The 19,915-nt window shown below is 39.0% G+C and overlaps 1 protein-coding gene across 1 annotated transcript in view; it reads left to right on the plus strand.

Annotated features, from left to right (window-relative positions):
* Positions 1–19,915, plus strand: part of IL1RAPL2 (interleukin 1 receptor accessory protein-like 2) — a 538,096-nt gene that overhangs the window by 17,868 nt on the left and 500,313 nt on the right. Inside the window, exon 2 of the mRNA XM_012644526.1 lies at positions 14,180–14,366. Within this exon, the coding sequence (XP_012499980.1) occupies positions 14,180–14,366 (187 nt within the window). The remainder of the gene's footprint in view (positions 1–14,179; positions 14,367–19,915) is intronic.

Raw genomic sequence — 19,915 nt, forward strand, 5'->3', positions numbered from 1 at the left:
GGGTGGGGGGATGGGGTGGGGCCGAGACCAGGTGGGTAATCTTACAGTGTCGAGGAGCTTCCATCTCAGCAGGTCTCGTTCTCTCTGTGCCTGGGCGAGGTTGTTCTGGACCATATGCAACTTGAAGGCGGCTTCCTTCCGCTCCATCTCCCGGTGCGCCGTGAGCTCCCTAAGATCTGAGGCCAAGGCCTGCGCGGCCGACCTGTGTAGTCTGGCACAGTCGTTCAGCCACTGCACCCTGCGCCCTTGTAACTGCCCCTGCCTGTAGGCGAAGCGCATTCCCAGGGCCAGGCAGCCCCAGGTACAGGCCTCCTTGGCCTGTCTGGGCATCTCTTTGTCCTCCAGGATGGCCTTGAGCTTGTCTTCCACCTCCTCCCAGGACAGCAATATATTCTCGAAATAGAACTCAGGCCCTTTCACGTGCTCGGCCATCTTCTCGTTGATGAAGGCCACCACCTTGGCCTGCTGGAACCCACCACACGGGTCATCCGGTTTCAAGGACATGATGGCACAGGGCCTTCGCCTTTGCGGTTTCCCTACCCCTGGAGCTGTGAGGATGGATCAACCAGTGGTATCCTCCCCTCTCCCTTGGCCCCGCCCCTCTCCCTTGGCCCCGCCCCTCTCCCTTCAGTCTCTTCCTACCAGGGGGCCCTTCCCCTCCCCCCTTGAACCAGACCCTCATAATGACCCCCTGGTCAACACTAGTGTCCGCCCCTCTCTCTTATCCCCTCCTCTCCCTTTCGGTGTCCTCTGATCCCCTTTAGATCCCCTTTTGATCCCCTTCCTCCCCCTCCCCCCTCAGAGGAGACCCTCATAATGACCTCCTGAGGGCTTGTTTGGCCTTATGACACCTTCCCACCCTGACTCACCTCTTCAGCCAGGGGCCAGAGGAAGTAAAAGCCAAGCGCGTCCACCCACAAGATCTGAAGGGAACAGAAGCTCTCTCCTTCCCAGCGCTCTGGCGAAAAGAAAGCTTGGGGCTAACTGTCCAGGCTTTTATTCTTGGACTGTTCCAATTTGCAGTGACTACGGGGGTGGGAGGGAGTGGGCGAGGCAGTCCCTTGCCCCTCCACGGGATATAACGGAACCCACTATATGGTTGAAAGCCCTTGAGGGCGGGAAGAAACAGGACTGGTCAGCCGTGCCTTAAAACCAAGAAAATGAAGGTCTTATGATCAAGTCAAAAAATTCCCACCCCCCGTTTGCTATGATGGTTTGTCCCTCAAGAGGGGCTGCCAGCCCCTCCCCCTGACGGTGGATTGTTCTAGAGCAGGAAAAAGTACCAACCTCTCAGTGGCTTCTGGCGCCACCTCTGGCGAAAAATTGTGTAGCTCCTTTTCCAGACTCCTGAATTCTAGTACCCCAGGTTAGGAAACTTTTTTTGTGAATGGCCTGTTAGTAGGCATAGGAGGCTTTGTGGTCAAAAGATCTTGGTCCCAACTACTTGCAGCACAAAACCAGCCATAAATAATGAGCATGGATGTGTTCCAATAAAACTTTATTTATAAAAACACGTAGTTGGTATGATTTGTCCTATAGTTTGCCCAACTATTAAATATATTCTGACTGGGGTAAGGTGGTATCTCATTGTAGTTTTGACTTTCATTTCCCTGATGATTAGTGATGCTGAGCATTTTCTCATATGTTTGTTGATCATCTGTATATCTTATTTTGAGAAATGTCTGTTCATGTTTTTTGCCCACTTTTTTTTTCTTGCCATGTTGCACGGACTAGAGTCCAGTGACATCATCACAGCCCACTACAACCTCAAACTCCTGGCTCAAGTGATCCCCCTGCCTCACTTCCCAAGGAGCTGAGACTACAGGTGCATGTAACCATGCTTGGCTAAGTTTTACATTTTTTTTGGAGATGGGAGTCTTGTTCTCAGGCTGGTCTTGAACTCTTGATGTCAAGTTAGCCTGCCACCTCAGCCTCCCAAAATACTACAATTACAAATGTGAGCCACTGCACCTGGCCTGTATACCTATTTTTGAATGGGATTATTTGTTTTTTATTCTTCCTGATTTATTTGAGTTCCTTGTGGTTTCTGTATTTTGGTCCTTTGTCAGGTGTATAGTTTGAAAATATTTTTTCCCATTTTATACATTGTCTATTCTGTTGTTTCTTTTGCTGTGCAGAAACTTCTTAGTTTAATGACATCCCATTTATTTGTTTTTGTTGCATTTGCTTTGGGGCGTTAGTCATAAATTGTTTGCCTAGGCAAATGTCTGGAAGAATTTTTCCTAGGTTTTCTTCTAGAATTTTTATTGTTTCAGGTCTTACATTTATGTTTTTAATCCATCTTAAGTTAATTTTTGTATATGGTGAGAGATAGGGAGCCAAAATAAAAATGTTCATAATATAACTCACCCTTTTCCCTGTTTTTTTTTTTTTAAACTTTAGATAAATTTAACAGAGTTTACTTACACAAAGAGCAATTCATGAACTGGGCAGTTCTCGTAACTGGAAGAGGTCAGAGAGCTCTACTTGGTGGTATGTACAGTCAGCTTTTATAGCTAAACATGGTAGGGAAGTAGAGACGTCCCCTGACTTGCTACAGCTAGGCATTTGCCTTATTTGGACACAGTTTGATCAGTTGGCTGTGATAGTCTGAAATGTGGCTGCTTAAGACTGGCCGAAACTCACTGTTTGTTATACTACTACATTAGGTTTTGGTTTCTTTGGGTACTAGGTTGGATTGTAGTTTGTTAGGTGGGAACTCAAAGTGGGGAAACAGCTTCAAGCCAGTGGCCTCCTGCTTATTTATTTTAACATCCCCTTCCTGTGTTACTTGATACAGAAACCTCAAAATCATCAACACCTACCTCCCCTTAATAACAAATCAAATCAGTCACCAAGTGTTGTTATTATAAATCTGGAAAACTTCTCAGACATCCATGCCTACTTAGGGAGTACCCATGTTGGCTCCTAAGTAATCTTTCTATGTTTAATCTCTACATAATTCTCAATCACTTCCTAATCTTTCTGATGATCATACTCTTCTTAAGCTTAAAATCATTTGCTGGCTCCTGTGACACACTCCTTGTCCTGATATTAGAATCTCACTGCAGGCTACCATCCTAATTTAACTTTGTTCTCTTATCTATCATCATTTATGCACCCAAGGGACTAAGCCATACACAGATACACTCATTTTGGATTTTAAGTTATTTTCCCTTCTGAAACATCAGGGCATTCATTATTATGTGGTTATTCTGTTCTATGAACTACATTTAAAAAGACAAAATTTCTTCTGTAAGAGTCTTATGTCAGATAGTAAGACAAAAAAAAAATAAAAATTTTTAAAAAATAATAAATGAGGCATTAAAATATTACTTAAGAAGTGGTTAAATCCCAGAGGTATAAAGTCCCACTGCTTTAACTCTCTTTTTAAATGTTGCCTTGTGTTTTCTTTCTATCTCAACTTATATATTTTGTTAGATTATGAAATATGAAATGTCCGATTTCAAATCTAAAGTTTAGTTTGATTTTTATTATATCTCAAACAAGAAGCACTGCAATTAATCAAAGTATATGTCTAGACTATCGATACAGTTTTGTCATCTTAACAGTAGCTTATTTATGCCCATAGGAAAAAAGCTCAGAGAGAAGGTGGTAATGAAATTGTGAAAGGTGTTTTTCACAGCTTTTTGAGAATTGAATATTTTTTCTTGTTAGAGGTGGTTCAAAGTCTGGAAAAAGTGGTAATCAGTTGATGTAAGGTCTGGTGAATACTGTGGATGACAGAGAGTTTCTAAGTCCAGTCTCTGTACTTTGAGCAGCATTATTTATGCGACATGTGGTCTAGGATTGTATTGTAAGAGGATTGGCCTGTCTCTATCAACCAATCTTGGCTGTTTAATCGTAAGCATTCTCATCATTTCTTCCAACTGGTTGCAGTAGACATCCTCTGTAATCGATTGACTAGGTTTTATGAAGCTGTAGTGGATAATGCCAGTTCTGGACCACCAAACAGGCACCATTACCTTTTTTTGATGAATATTTGGTTTTGGACTGCATTTAAGTACTTTATCATTATCCAGTCATTCTACCGAACATTTGTGATTGTTAAAAAGAATTTATTTTTTATCACACTTAACAATACCATGTAGAAATGGTTCGCCTTTATGTCGCCACAGCAAAGAAAGACAACCTTTGAGATAATTTTTCTTTTGATGTTGTTTTAATTTATGTAGTACCCATCTAGCCAGTTTCTTTACCTTGTCCATTTGTTTTAAATGGTCTAATATTGTTGGAATAATGACATCAAACCTTGTTAGTTTATGCATAATGTGAGATGAATTCACTTCTACTTCGATCTTTATCATTATCCGCCTTGGTCTCAGGTTGTCCATGTGGCTCATTTTTAAGATTAAAATTACCAGAACAGAACTTTGTTGATATTTCGGGCTGTCTGTGTTGTATTGGTTTTATGATAGAACTCATATTTGAAAATAATACGAACTTCTGATTTATCTATGGTTGTTCAGAAATTGTTCCAAAAAATTAATCACAAGTCAAAATGTGCATTTGAAAGAATGAAGGTGTACCTTTACAATAAAAATAAAACAAGAAGTGTCAAAGTGAAATGTCGCAGATATTAACTGTCAAACTTAGTACTTAAGGAAATTGGAAATTTCATACTGAATAACCTAATATTTATCAGCTGTCAGTGGAAAGGTTTCCTGTTTGGCTTATTTTAGAGTGACTTCTGTAGAAAGAACAGTCAGGAAATAATGTATTAAACAGAATGGTGAGGAAAATGGGGAGCGACTGGAGTCAGGCAGATCTATTAGGGAGATGCCACAGTAATTCAAGAGGTAAACTAAGGCAGTGGAAGTAGGGATGAGAGAAAAGAGTGTAGAGAGCCATTTGGTAGGTAAAAGCATAGGGATGGCAGGGACGAGAATGAGGGAATGCCAGGGATAATTCCCAGGTTTCTGGTATATGGGACTAAGTAGAGAGTGATGCTATAGACTTAGATGGAGAATGAAGTTGTTTGGGTTGAGTAGTCCTTTAGATATATTGATATTGAGATACTTGTTCAGTGTCCTGGTGGAGCTACCCCGTAGACAAGTTGATATGTGAGTCTAGAGCTTAGCAGAGACGTCAAGACTGGAGATGCAGTATTGGAAGGTAGAAGTTGGATTTATATCAATGATTCAAATAACCCAGTGTGAGAATATAAAGTAAGAAGAAAAGAGGGCTGAGGACAGCATCTTGGCTTGGCGTCCATGGATCTCTTCCTTTCTATGACTGTCTGCTGTCGTTGGGGGTTTTACAGCTGTTCCCCTTACTCCTTTGTGTTCTTTTCTTCTAACCTCGGAAAATCTGTTACCCTATCTATTTTACTCCTACCATAACACTTTAAATATAGATGTCAGCTTGCGATCAGTTGTCTTTTTATGAAGCTGTTCTTCTACTTCCGCTTATAAACACTTTTACCAAATTAAAAGTAAATTGTTTCTTTTGGCCAGAGGACTGGAGGAGTGAGAAACTGAAGATACGGGAACCTGTTAGGAAGCTACTTCAGTAGTGCAGGCAAAATATGATTAGGGCTTGAACTGTGGCAGGACCTAGATGAAATGGCATGAGGAGAGATTTTTGAAACAGAATTTAGCATGACTTGTTACCCAATTGCATATGGGAAATATGATCATTTGGGGAGGTGATGGGAAGGATGATTTTGAGGCATCTGAATTGACAAACTAGATGGTGTCAATAGTGATTCCTCTAACCACGAGAGATATTATAGGAGGAAAAACAGACTGCAGGGGAAAGATAATAAGTTCAGTTTGGGATTGGTAAGTGCCTTCACGACAGAATCATAAACGGTTGTATTGGGCTGGAACTTTGGAGAGAGGAGAACTGGAGGAGGTATCTAGCATGGATTTGGATATTATCAGTACTCAGTTCATGGCTGGGACCTCAATATTGAATAAAATTGCTTGAAATGAAGCTTGGAGGAAGAGGAAATAAAAACAGAACAGAACAAACAAAAAAAAAATAGAAGAAGGAATCCTGAGGTCTTGGAAAGAGTGGCAAACATTTTGGATATGGGCCATGAAAGAAGAACTAGCAATAAGAATGGTTAGAAAAGTAGACAATCAAAGGATAGAAATATTCATATTTTATAGGAAAGGAGAGATTTAGGTGGAGTGAGTGGTTACTAGGTTCAAATAATGTACATAGGTTCTACAGGATAAAGGTGAACAAGAAGTTATTAGATTTAGCTACTAAGATACTATTAGTGATTCTAGTGATAGAAAGTCAATAGAATGATGTTCTGGAAGCCAGATGATAGTGGATCATAGAGTGAAGTTAGAGGAACAAGTAGAAATTTTGAATATTGGCAAGTCTTCCAGATCTCTGACAGTGACAGCTATGGTGGATTGACAGAAGACAGGGAATAGATCATGGGGACACATGATATGACAGCTTAGTTACTGAAACAATTAATTTATACAGTTTTCAACACAAAGACATAGAGTATAATCTGATACCTACTGTATCGGGAGAAAGGTAATCACATGTAAAGAAAACTCTGTGTTTTTGAAGAGTTTGCATTGTAACCCAGGCAATAAGGTGAAACCTTTGTGAATACTATGAGAATAATTATGAAATAACATTGACAGATATAAAAATATCAGTGTAATCTAAATAAGGAGCAGTGAGGAAGTGAGAAATAATCATTACAGTCAGTGAAATTGGTTGAGGAAGGCTTTCTGGAGGATAGTTATGTTGTTGTTTTTAATGGAAACATCAGAGTTCTCCTCAGATTTATGAAGAGCTTTCTGGTTCTGTTATGATGTATCTCAGATTACCATTCTTAAAATAATCTTCAACCAAGGAAGCAAGAATCACTCATACTATGGTATAGGTGATGGTGGTGTCGAGGAATTTTTTTTTTTTTTTTTTTTTTTTGGGGACAGAGTCTCGCTTTGTTGCCCTGGCTAGAGTGAGTGCCTTGGCTTCAGCCTAGCTCACAGCAACCTCAAACTCCTGGGCTCAAGCGATCTTTCTGCCTCAGCCTCCCGAGTAGCTGGGACTACAGGCATGCGCCACCATGCCTGGCTAATTTTTTCTCTTTATATATATTTTTAGTTGTCCAGATCATTTCTTTCTATTTTTTAGTAGAGACGGGGTCTCGCGCTTGCTCAGGCTGGTCTAGAACTCCTGACTTTGAGCGATCCACCCGCCTCGGACTCCCAGAGTGCTAGGATTATAGGCATGAGCCACTGTGCCCGGCCAAGGAATCTTTTTAATTTACCTTGATTATTTCCTTACCTTTACCCACATCCTTATAGGCAGTCTGATTTTGAACAAACTACCTGTACCCTTAAGTGGCAGATTGCAGTTTCTTTTTTCCTTGGGAATGGTGACATAAATTTACCACTAAAAAGATCCATAGCTCTACTAATATATGAATGGATTATCAAGTATATATGTAATATGTAATTTTTTTTTCTTGAGTAGATATCTGACTTTAATGCTCAATCTACAAATTATCGTGTGTTTTGAATTCAGGGTGAAGAATATTTTGGTAACAAAATTTTATATTGAACAAGTACTTTTTAGAATCTGTATATTGTTTGCTATTACCTGGTTCATTGGCTACTTTTTAAAAACAACAACAACAACAACAGAACAAAACATCTTGATTCACTTTAGCATTTGGCTTGGAAGTCAGTAGATAATGTGGTAAGAGTGGTGATTATGTTAAAGGAGGTTAATTTTTATTGACCACTTAGTATATTCCAGGCACTTTGCTAAATAAACTACGTCATTGTTAGCAGAGAATTCTCCATGGGTCTCTCATATTTTTGCATGTCTTGTGAGCAGACTATATTTTGTCCTGGATTATCTTTTCACAGGTGTATGTATACAGAACACTTAGAAATAGTGCCTTTCTCCAGAACAAAGGGCAGATTTGCTTATAACCTTAGAAAATAGAGAGAGTATCTACCTCAGGAGCAAAGGGCATGCTTATGGCCCATTATAAAAGATTTGTGTTTCCTAAGCTTTGAGTTTCTTCTCCTGTAATGCAGTCTGCTACTTCTGCAGGTGTCGCCTGATCCTCTTTGTATTGTCATATGGGAAATGGGTTTGGGTGAGTAACACAAATACTGATACTCTGGCTACTGTCATTGCTATAATTAACTGTTTATTGTTTCTTAACTAGGAGTCTCATGTCTTCTACCAGCTTCCATGAAACTGGCAGGCTAACTTGTTAGCTTGTAAGTAGGTAAAATTTCAGACCCTTTACAATTCTTAACACTTGTATAATATTAAAAAACCCTATAAAGATAGCTGCTTCATTATTCTCGCTTTATATATGCCCAAAACTGAAACTTTATCACCCATCCAAAGATCCACAGTGAGGACATGATAGGGCTGGGATTTGAACCCAAGTCTCCCTTACTCCGGAGCCGATATTCTCATGCCGTGAGCTACCCAAGTCTAGTTCAGTTCAAGTCCCTGAGTTGACCTTTTCTCTGACTGCATCATGAAATATAAGGAAATTGTGTTTGAACAATTCTGGATTGGAAACTATCAGTGTCATGCCAAAGGTTGAATGTTCATTTCAGCAGGAGATAAGAATGGTTAATAAAGTATTCTCTGTGCTTATGTCCAACAAATCCTTGTTTGTTTAATAACCAGGTTTATGCCTGATGGAAAAAATGAATATAAACTTAAAGCCTATTATACTCACATTTTTACAGGCAAGAGATAACATCCATGAAAAATGACATTCTTTGTGTAAAGCAAAAAACTAACTTAAGAAAACAAAAATCCCTGATCTCTTCACAACTCCACAAACCTAGAAGTGATGCTATTTACTTAAAGACTAAAAATGACAAAAGTGAGTTGTTTCACAAGATTCTGTTTCCTCCAACTTTTTATTGTAGCATATTTTTATTCTTACATTAAGTTTACATCTGCTTTTCAATGTATGTAAGCAGAATGGCACATAGCAGCTTCTCAATAAATGTCATTTGAATAATTTTAAAGGGTTATGGTTCTTCATAGAATAATATTAATAAATTCATCAGAGCTTTGGCCCTTTAGGTCTTATAATGCATTAACATTGCATGTTTGTAGTTTTATGTAGTTATTTCTGCACTCATCTAAAAGTCGTCTTTTAAACATGGACAGAGATTTTTCAGGAAAACTTTCTTATTTTTCTAATTATTTTTTAGAACTAGAATTCATCAAAGGGTTTGAGATCCTGTTCAGTTATTTGTTTGTTTCTCTTACCTGAATTTGCTATAATATCAGGTGATTGTTTATGTTTTGAGGAGGGCAATCTCATCCATTGCAGATTGATTGATTAATTGATAGCTATATATAGCAGTCAATTCACATTATAAAATGTCAAAAAGCAATATTTTAGTTTGCTGATCATTAGATGATTTCTGGAATTTGCAAGGAAATTATTTTGAAGTGAAGATAAGACAACTGAAGAAATCACTTAGAAAAGTTTAAGCAATATCTTGAGGCATTTTATCTAGGGCTTCGTGTGTTAGGTATGAAAATGTTCCCCATTTTATTTAGATTCTTTTTACTAGCTTAGTCCTGGTGATACAACAAATTCAAACTCTAAAGTAGAACTTTAGATTTTATGGTATAAGCATGTTTTAATAAATAGGAGTTAGAAAGGAACATTTGGATTTTTCGTGTGTATTTTGAATCCCAAATCTTGCTTTTCTCCCCAGGGAACCCAAGATTCGTCAACATTTTCCATTAGAAATACCTCTGGGAAAAAAGTATGAATTATGAACTAAACTAGATAATATTGAACTGTTAAAATAGAAAGTGAGGTTTATTTTCAAATTCTTCTGTGGTATAAATATTAAGATTATTCTTTAGATGTTATCTTTACACATCTTCTTTTCTTTCTATCAGCCTCCCCAAGTTGGTATAGATAATGACAAGTTAGTTTGGCTGTTAAGCAATGTTAGTATCAAGTTATGAGGGTAGCTAGGGGCTAGCATCCAGGAAACCTTGGTTCCAAACCACTGACCAGCTATAGCAGCTTGACTAAGTTATTAACATTTGACCTCTCTGTGTGTACATGTTACTTTTTTTTTTTTCAGTGACAAAATAAAATGTATTCTTTTGTCAGTAAATACACAGAAAACACTGGTAAAGATTAGAACATAATCTACAATGTGAAAGGTTTATTATAAGATGGATAAAAATACAGGTATTTCTAACATAGCTTAGAGTATTTGCTAAATTCTTTCAGTAAAGTGCACAAAGAACTTTTTGTAAACCTCTGAAGGAAAGAAAAGAAACATATTCAGTGGGAAAATTACTTTTAAAAGATGTCTTATGGAAACATCTTGAAAAAAAGAAGTTGAAGCCTTTTCCAAGGGTTATTTAAAATCATTGATCAGCACTTCATATTGAAGCTGACCCAAATGATCTTTTCTCCAAGATTTCTCTCTAATTCCTTTTGAATTAACGGTAGGCAGCCTGAATTTGTGTGTGTGTGTGTGTGTGTGAGAGAGTGTGTGTGTGTGCGCGTGTGTGTGCGCGCGCACGCGTATCAGCTAGGAATTGTATTCAGCTGCAAGCAACAGACGTCCTCTCCCTCCCCCAATACTCAGCTTGACTGTTATTGGCATATATGAATGCCTCTGATTTGTGTCTATTGATTTTGTATCCTGAGACTTTACTGAATTAATTTATCAATTCTAGGAGTCTCTTGGATTACATATTACTTGTATAGGTGATACCTATCCTGCCTATTTTCCTGGGTTACTGGATGAATTAAGTACCACAATAGATATGGAAATACTTGGAAAGATTACCAATGTATATAAGTGTAAGTTATTGCTGCAATATTATTGCAAAGGCCTTTTGCTTACACTGAGCCTGAATGTGCTCCTTGTCCTCCTCAGGATGTGAAGGGGAAAAGAAAAAATATATAATCCCTATTCTTGCACACTCGTCAGTCTGCCTCCTCAACCTTACACAGCTCTAATTGTACCTAATGAAAGAAAAGTAACATTTTTAGGTCCCAGTTGCAGGAAACATTTTAAATAGAACTAGCCTGGGGCATTTTTCAAAATAAAATGTAAATAATGCAAGATTGTTCTCAGGAACTGTGTCAGGGCTGGATTACATGACTAATAAAAATCAACCTGAGTCTCAGACTGTCAGGCAGCCTTGATCACTCCTCTCCCAGGTCACCCATGGTGACAGCAGGACTCATACCGGACCTTGTCTTTGAGTTCCAGGGACCTTGGTCGTCATCAATGACTTCATACTGAGAATTGTTCATGGATTAACAAGGAATTTGTCAGCATCTGTTCACATGTCAGGGATAGAGCAAGAGTGTATGCATGTAGTGCCCTGGCCTAAGGTCATTTGTAGATAAGGGTTAGGTAGGACTAAAACACTTTTTCAACTCAACAGTCATCCCCCGGGTAGGTCCCCTGCCCTTATTGCCACCCTAAATCAATGCAAATGCTGCTGACATTGCCTATGTAAGTTATACTTTGCAAGAGGTGGGGAATGAACACATAAGAGCATCTGTTATCTTGTACCTGGAAACCATACTTAGGGGTCTGGGCTTTATTATAGAAAACATTTGTCTAAAAAGCTCCCAGAAGGTTTAGTGAAACTCTTACTAACCTTTAATCTCCGAGGTTCTGGCCTTTGCCTAGTAGCTAATACTCCTAGTACCTGAAAGTTCCTTCCTGCCTTAGTTGCTTTCTTTTGATTCATTTCTTTTTGTGCCTTAGTCATTGTTTCTTTCTGATTCTTTCAAACCTACATGGCTCTCTAATATTAGATCTTTTGTCCAGCTGACCGCTTCTAGACTCTTTCCTGGCAAGTAGCACTCTTAACCCAGGAGTCTATCTTAACCCATTTCTGCCAGTGCGGTGTTTTTATATATTGGTGATTGTTCATGATTATTATATCACATATAAATTATAATTATTATATATTATATATGTTTATTATACATATGTATGTACACATGCATATATGTATATATGTAACTATTATATATGTATGTGAACAATATGCAGAGTAATGCTGGCAGTCCCTATGAATCTAATTACGGCTACAATTTATTGCATGCCTGCTATGTGCCAGTTACCGCATTAGGTATTTTAAATATATTATTTAATTTGATACAACAGTCTGAAGAGGTCTGTTGTTATAATTATTCTAACTAAAAATGTTACCCTGTTTTTGCTCGTAATCGTGAAATGAAAGGAACTCATTGCTCTCCCCTCCAATGGAGCCACCATAAAGAACTTCTCATCCTTATTTTTCAGGTGAGGAAACTGAAGCTCAGAGAGGTTAAATAACTTGTCCCATGTCAGAGAGCTAGTTGAACCTATAGGGACTTAAATCAAAGCTGATGCTCTGTTAAGAAACCACTATACTAGACTGGTCGCCCAGTGCTAAATATATTTGAGATAGATTCTTTCATGGCATTGGACATTCCACCTATTCCCTCTATTATTGAGAACTCAGGTCAATGGTTTTCTTTCCATGGGGGTATAACATAATAATGGGAAGATATTTAACAAGTAAGTCTCTTTCACCTCCATCGAGGAGCACCATGAAGCAGATATGATCAAAGTCTGTAATGTCAAGAACTGCTCCGAACACTTTGGATATCCAGCAGAGGTGATTCTCTTTCTTTGGCGTTAGATACCTTTTAATAACTATGACCATTTAGATTCCCTCTATCTCCTAACCCTGTCCCATTCCTCCGTGTCTCCCAGATGTAGCCAATATATTCTGTTCTTTGCCAATATGGTGATGCACAAAACTTGGCTAACCCTTCTCCTAGTGCTGGTCCAAGAATACCTGCTAATTATCTGGGTTATATTTATATATGGAATGTGATATTTGACCAGCCATATACCTGAATCTTATGAAATGAGGGATTATACCATATTGATGGAAAAGTGGAGAAGAGATGATATAGCTCTCAAATATATACCTTTTGAGGCCCACTTATTTAATCATCTAGCATTTACTGAACACCTACTATCTATTCATTTAGGTTCCAGAGATAGAGTGATGAGCAAGAGCAACAAATTCTTTGCCCTTATTAGCTTGTACTTACCAAATAAATATTAGAAGATCAGAGAGGAGCCAGGCATGTTGGCTCATGCCTGTAACCCCAGCTACTCAGGGAAGCTGATGTGGGAGGATGACTTCAGGCCAGGTATTTGAGACCAGCCTGGGCAACATAGTGAGATCCCATCTCTATAAGAATTAAAAAATTAGCCAGGCAGGGTGGCACGTGTCTGTAGTCCTGGCTACTCAGAAGGCTATATCAGGAGGATTGCTTCAGGCCAGGAGTTTGAGGCTACAGTGAGCTATCATCATGCCACTGCACGTCAGCTTGGGTGACAGAATGAAACCCCATTTCCTCTGACAACAAAAAAGTATCAGAGAGAAGAACAAGTACAAAGGCCTGTGGTTTGAATTGGCTTAGTGTGTTAAGTAAGAGAGAAAGTGCCAACGTGGCTGCATCCTATTGCATGAAGGAGAGAATAATATGATGGGCTAGATCATGTATAGCTTTGTAGGAAGCAAGAAGGCATAGAAATAATTACCACTGAAGTATTAAAAACGTGGCCAAAAGAGCAAAATTGATTGAGGTAAATGGTATCCTTCTTCTGTGATACTTATTCTTATTATTATTATTGTGGCTTTAGATTCATGGCATTTAAAAAGACTGGTCTTTAGTATATATTCTTTAAAAGGAAATGTTGGCTTAGAAACTGATGATAAAATTCAATGACCCCTGGAATAACTGTTAAAGGGCTGGCCACAGGGGCAGAGTAGAAATGGCTATAGCTCTAGTCATAGAGAAACTTTCTCACAGGTTTTCAGTATCAGATTTTCAATGCAGCAATGTTTATTCCTGGCAAAGGATTCTAACTGTCTTCCAGTTTCGAAAATGGGCATCGCTCCTCTGTGTAGCTCTGTAGCTACCTCATGGCTAGAGATATCCACATTAGCCTTTTGTTTCTTATCTTCCTGTCAGTTGAAGTAGAAAACTACTCTGTGTTGTTTTGATGATGTTTTTGATTTTTAGGAAAGGCCGTAAGTGGGAAAGTCAATACTCTTGAAATGTATAGATTACAAAGTTGTAAACACCCAATAAAGCCCTTTTGTTATTTCTTTGTTCCTACAGAAACTCGACATATTGCATGAAGGTGTCAATGTCCTTGACTGTTGCAGAGAATGAATCAGGCCTGTGCTACAACAGCAGGATCCGCTATTTAGAAAAATCTGAAGTCACAAAAAGAAAGGAGATCTCCTGCCCAGACATGGATGACTTTAAAAAGTCCGATCAGGAGCCCGACGTTGTGTGGTACAAGGTAACTCGGCATGGTGTCACATGTGTTTTTTACTTCAGTCAATAGCAGACTTGAGGATAGGGAAACGGAGAGATTTTATTACTGGTTTTTGGTATTAGATATTTCACTGAGAAGAATCAACAGATCCACAACTACATAATTCAGTAGTATGACCCCCATCTACTGCTGGTTTTCATGCAGTTCCATCAGCAGCTGTCTGAAGCAGTCCCACCTTTCCAACTGCTAAAAGTAAATAAAATTTCCCTCTACCCCAACTCTTAAGAGAAAATGGGAAGAAGGGTAAAGATTTAAATAGCACATCGAAGAAATTATTTGAGGGACATAGAAATATTATGAACTGTTAGGAACAAAGGCCCATTATTACCAGTAGCAGTACTTACAAAGAATAGCAACTGTTACCATGGTTTACATCGGGAGAGCCACTGGAGGAGAGAAATGTGTCCAGTGCAGGATGTGTAAATGCTGCTAAGGTTAAGTTTACCTGGAAATAAGCCACATTCAAAGGTTGAACAGAAGAGAGTTGAATGAAGGGATTATTTACAAAGGTGTGAGCAGGGCTGAGGGAAGCAATAGGTGAGGAAGCTGTTAATTATCATCCCTAAGCCTGCAGTGGGAAAGCAGCAGGGTCACTGGAACACGGCAAGAGCGAAGCGGGGCTGTCAAGAGCTGCAGCCTTAAAGGAACCTATGGGGATGACAGATAGGGCAGGAGTACACAGGATAAATACCCCAACCCTTCTCAACTCCTGCCCTCTGGTTTCCTGCCAGTTGCCTCTCTCTCCCCCAAGCCCCAGTCGAACTCAAACAGATGCGAGAGGGAAAAGCAGGAGATAGAGTCAACAGCCTTCAGCTTCCCTGGGCATAGAGTAGGGCAGACAAGGGCAAAGAATGGATGTAGCGGAAGAAATGGAAAATAACCATACAACCTTCCAGCTATGATATTCTGGCTGCTAGCCTGGGGCCCCATGGTCCTAGAACTGAACACCTCCTGCCAGCTCTAAGCCACAGCGGTTGACATGCTGTACGGTTTTATAATGTGATGTCTGGAGGTGACCAAAGAGGTTTTTCTGCACAGATGCTGTGCACATTGTTGGAACCAAACACTCACAAAAGGTCAAGCAGGTTGTTTCTATAGTATCTGACAGACCTTTAGTTCCCAGGGAAGCCTAAACTCTAACTCCCACAGCTGTCATGTGCTTTTACGTTTGGAAGCCTCTCCGTTCTCACACCTGGGGGAACTCACCAATAGACGACCAAGAAAGAGCATGTACCGAACTAGGACACTCAGGTCTCTAGGTGCATTGTCCTTCCTTTTGTTTCTTAATGAAGATAATATTGTGGCAGGTGAATAGGAACGTGATATTTATTATAAACATGCACTATAGATAATTTAGTGAGAGCCTTTATGCCATCATCAGTACCTCGTTTGTATTTATTAAGCACTTATTATGTGCCATTCACTGTGCTAAGTTCGGTTTCTACATTTTCTCATTTAAATATCAGTGCAACTCTGTGTGCTGGGTGCTATAATTTTCATTTAATACAGGAAAAAACTGAGGCTTAAAGAGATGTAACTTGTCCAAAGTTATACAGCTAACAAAGCCTGATTTGTATTCAAGGCAGTGTGACTCCAGAGTTCATTTTCTTTTTTTCCATGGCATCATCCTAGCTCACAGCAACCTCAAACTCCTGGGCTCATGCGATCCTCCTGCCTCAGCCTCCCAAGTAGCTGGGACTACAGGCATGCGCCACCATGCCCAGCTAATTTTTTCTATATATTTTTAGTTGTCCAGTTAATTTCGTTCTAATTTTAGTAGAGACGGGGTCTCGCTCTTGCTCAGGCTGGTCTCGAACTCCTGAGCTCAAACAATCCGCCCACCTCGGCCTCCCAGAGTGCTAGGATTACAGGCGTGAGCCACCACGCCTGGCCCAGAGTTCATTTTCTTAAGCACTGCTCTCTCCTGCAATGGGCCTGAAGCTAAACCCAGCCTTAATCATATCTCAGGAACTTTTGTAAGATGCAGTGCTGGTCCAGAAGACCTGGCAAACGGGAGTAAAAAAGTTTTATTTCAGTTTTATAGCTGAGGAAGGGAAGTTGACCTGCCCGAGAGTTAGCAGGTAGGAGTAAAATCCAGGTCATCAGTCTCCCCTTACAGTAAACATTTCTACTATTTCATCTTCTTATCTTTATGTTAAAGTCTTTCTTCTTCCCTCATATCTCTAGACATCACTATCATTATTACATACCAAAGCGATTTACTGATTCGGAAATGCTACCTTCCCTCCTTCTTGGAAATGGGCCGATAATGGTGAAGCAAAAGGCTTTTCCAGCTTTGCCTGGATAATAATGTTTAATATTTCTACAACATTTTATAATTGATATATAATAGTCATAATGACATTTAACATTTCTTGAGTACTTACTGTATGCCAGGTTGTGTTTTAAGTGCTTCAGATGGATTAACTCAATCCTTAGAACTACCATATAAATTAGGTATTATTATCCCTATTTTATAGAAGAAGTGACTGGAGACTCAACGTGGCTCATCAAAAGTCACACAGCAGTTTGTGACTTACAGTTTGGCTACTGGCCCCACTCTCTGAGCCTCTAAATGATACTAATGGATCAGTATTAAAAACTAGAACCAAAAGTTAAAGGAATATGTTGTTAAGCCTTGCATCTCATACAAGGTTTCAAGTAAATCCCCAAAGAAAATATATTGCCGTATGGGGAAAATGTTTCCTTTTACAGTCTGTATTTGGATAATCTGCCCTGCCTGCTTTGTAGCCTATGTGTTCTCTGCCATGCTGAGCAAGAAGTGATTTTGCCCTGGCTACAGCAATAGAGAATACGTTTGTCTGGAGTCCATTCTGGTGCACATCCAAAGTTAGAAGCGTTCAATTTCTCATCTCTAGTGTTTAAATCGTGAAAAATTCGTGTTTTGCATGATCCTTTTCCCAGCCATCTTTTCAAATATATGTAATCTTTCAACTGGCTTCTTTTCCATTAATCTCTGCCTTTTACTTACTGTCTAATCATATTATATCACTGTCACCTTCTGTTTTGGGTTTCCCAGGCTGTCCGAAATATGCTATGGTAGGCCTCTGAGGACTATCATTCCGTGCCTGCGTGTAATCACAGCTGGGTAGGAAGATAGAGGCAGATACGGTCACACTGGAAACTGAAAGTCTTTCTGATCCTATAGACAGCTAGGTATAAAGATGCTTGCATAAGCCAATCCTGGCTGTCTGTCGAATGCAAGGGATATGTGTAATGGAGCTGTATGTCCTCTATCAGAACTGTATCAGTTAGCAAAGGGAAGTGGGGAGAAGGGGCTATACTATTAGAAGTTCCTTCTGATATGATATGATTGAGGCTTAGACGTTAGAGCAGACTATTCAATAATGTTATTGTTTGTAGAAACATTTTAGAAATGAGAAATAAATATTCTTTCCTTTATTGACCTAAGAAGAACACTGGAGCCACCTCATTATTCACTGAGCATAATGTTGTGACAAAAATATAGAGTCCCTTTATCTCATTTCTAAACTGAAGAATCCCCTAACCTTAATAGGACATCAACAATGAAAATACAAATATATACTTTGAGGTAAAGCATTTATGCTTGTGATTAGTTACCTCAGTTGGTAAAAGCCTGGTGTTAATGAGGTCAAAGCTACCAGTTTGAGTCCTCCTTTTTCTTGTCACAACTATCTCAATTTCAGATGTTTGCCATCAGTTATAAGTGGGATTGGTTGGGAATGATGGATGATATTGTACAAATTTGTTCATTCATTTATATAACTCATTCATTCAACACATATTTATTGGATGCCTACTTGCTCAAGGCACTGTGCTTGGACCTGGGAATTGTTTTTCTATTCTCATGAAGGGAGATAGATAAGTAAACAGCTTCTTCTCAAAACTCCAGGAAGAAACTACATCAATTGAAATATCTAAAGTACAGCTCCTGCTTGTAATCAACAGCATCTTTGTCTTGAGTAAAGGCTAGCACACATACATGTTTTTAACCATAGATATGAGTGTCTTTGCAAAGTAAAATTTCAAAGCTAAGTAAAATCAGTTAATATTTCCATGGTGCATAATAATCAACAGCAATCTTTCACAAATCTTTTCATATAATAGCACACATAGAAAGTGATAATATGACATAGTGAGATGAGTGAAAGACCTTCCCTGAGAGCTTCAGCTCCTGGCCCCTCCTGACTGGGGCTGACTAACAGGAGGTCAACGTGTCCATATACCACCAACCCTCACGTAGCGCCGTGTGGTACTATGGCCCACTCGTTTGGAAGCTCTGGTTTGTGTTTCCATAAAATGTGACATATCATTTTTTTTTTTTAACCTAATGATGGCCAAGTAATCCAATTTTAGTTGTCTTTGGAATGCAAGGAGTATGTGGGAGGGGATGTATCTCCTCTATGTGAACACTGCCAGTTACCAAAAAAAAAGGTGAAGCTACTTATTGGTGGTTCTTATCTTTTTACAGATGAGAAAACTGAAATAACTCATAGACGGTCACTTAGTTAACATGTGGCCAATTAGGTTCAAACCCGGAACTTCTGACTTCTAATAAATGTTCCTAGATTTCCACTGTGATTGCTCCACTTAAATGCAGATGTTATCAACTTAAGACACTCGCATCACTGATGTACACAGAATTCTCTATCAAAATTGTTACTCCAGAACCAAATCCTGAAATGCTTTCTGAGGACTCCTTAATGACTCTAAGTGTCCAAAGGGACTCCAATGAACCAGAAATAGATTTTTTTTTTTAAGATCAAAGTAGAACTAAGTAGAAGGAATTATAATTATCATAGGGACCTTAGAGCCCATCAATTACAACTCTTCAATTTTAACCTGTGAAGAAACTGAGGCCCAAAGAGGTTAAGCAATTTGCTTAAGTCTAATGAAACCTATTTCTCCCTTTTTTTTAACGTTTACTAAATTTTACAAAAAGTCCACCTTAAAGAAGTGAATGTGTATGTATGTATGTGTGTATTTATAAACTGTTTGGACAAATCAAGCAATGTAGAGGTGTTATACAGTTAGCTGTGTCCTCTTCTTCCATTTCAGTTGAACTGTCTGAGGTAACTAATGTTACCTGTTGGTTATATCCTTTCGTACTTTCCTCTATGCTAACATTTTCTTTCTTTCTCTCTTTCCATCTCTTTCTCTTTCTCTCACTCTCTCTCTCTCTCTCTCACGCACACACACATACACACACACACATAATTTACCTATATACATACACACATATATCTCACCTTCCCTTATTTTTATAAAAAAGGGAATATACTGTTAATATCAATGTCTCCCCATCACACAAAACATATCAAACATCATTCCATTGTTGATTCTATAGGTCTCATTCATTACGAATGAATAGCTACATAATAGTTTATAGGATGGAACTGCCTTATTTTAGTCAACCATTCTTCTACTAGTGGATATTCATTTTTTTCTAGTTTCTAATCACAGTATTGCAATAAGCATCCTTGTATATATACACATATATTCCTAACGTC

This window comes from Propithecus coquereli, unplaced genomic scaffold (genome assembly GCF_000956105.1).
Source record: "Propithecus coquereli isolate 6110/MARCELLA unplaced genomic scaffold, Pcoq_1.0 Scaffold104, whole genome shotgun sequence".
Lineage (NCBI taxonomy): Eukaryota > Metazoa > Chordata > Mammalia > Primates > Indriidae > Propithecus > Propithecus coquereli.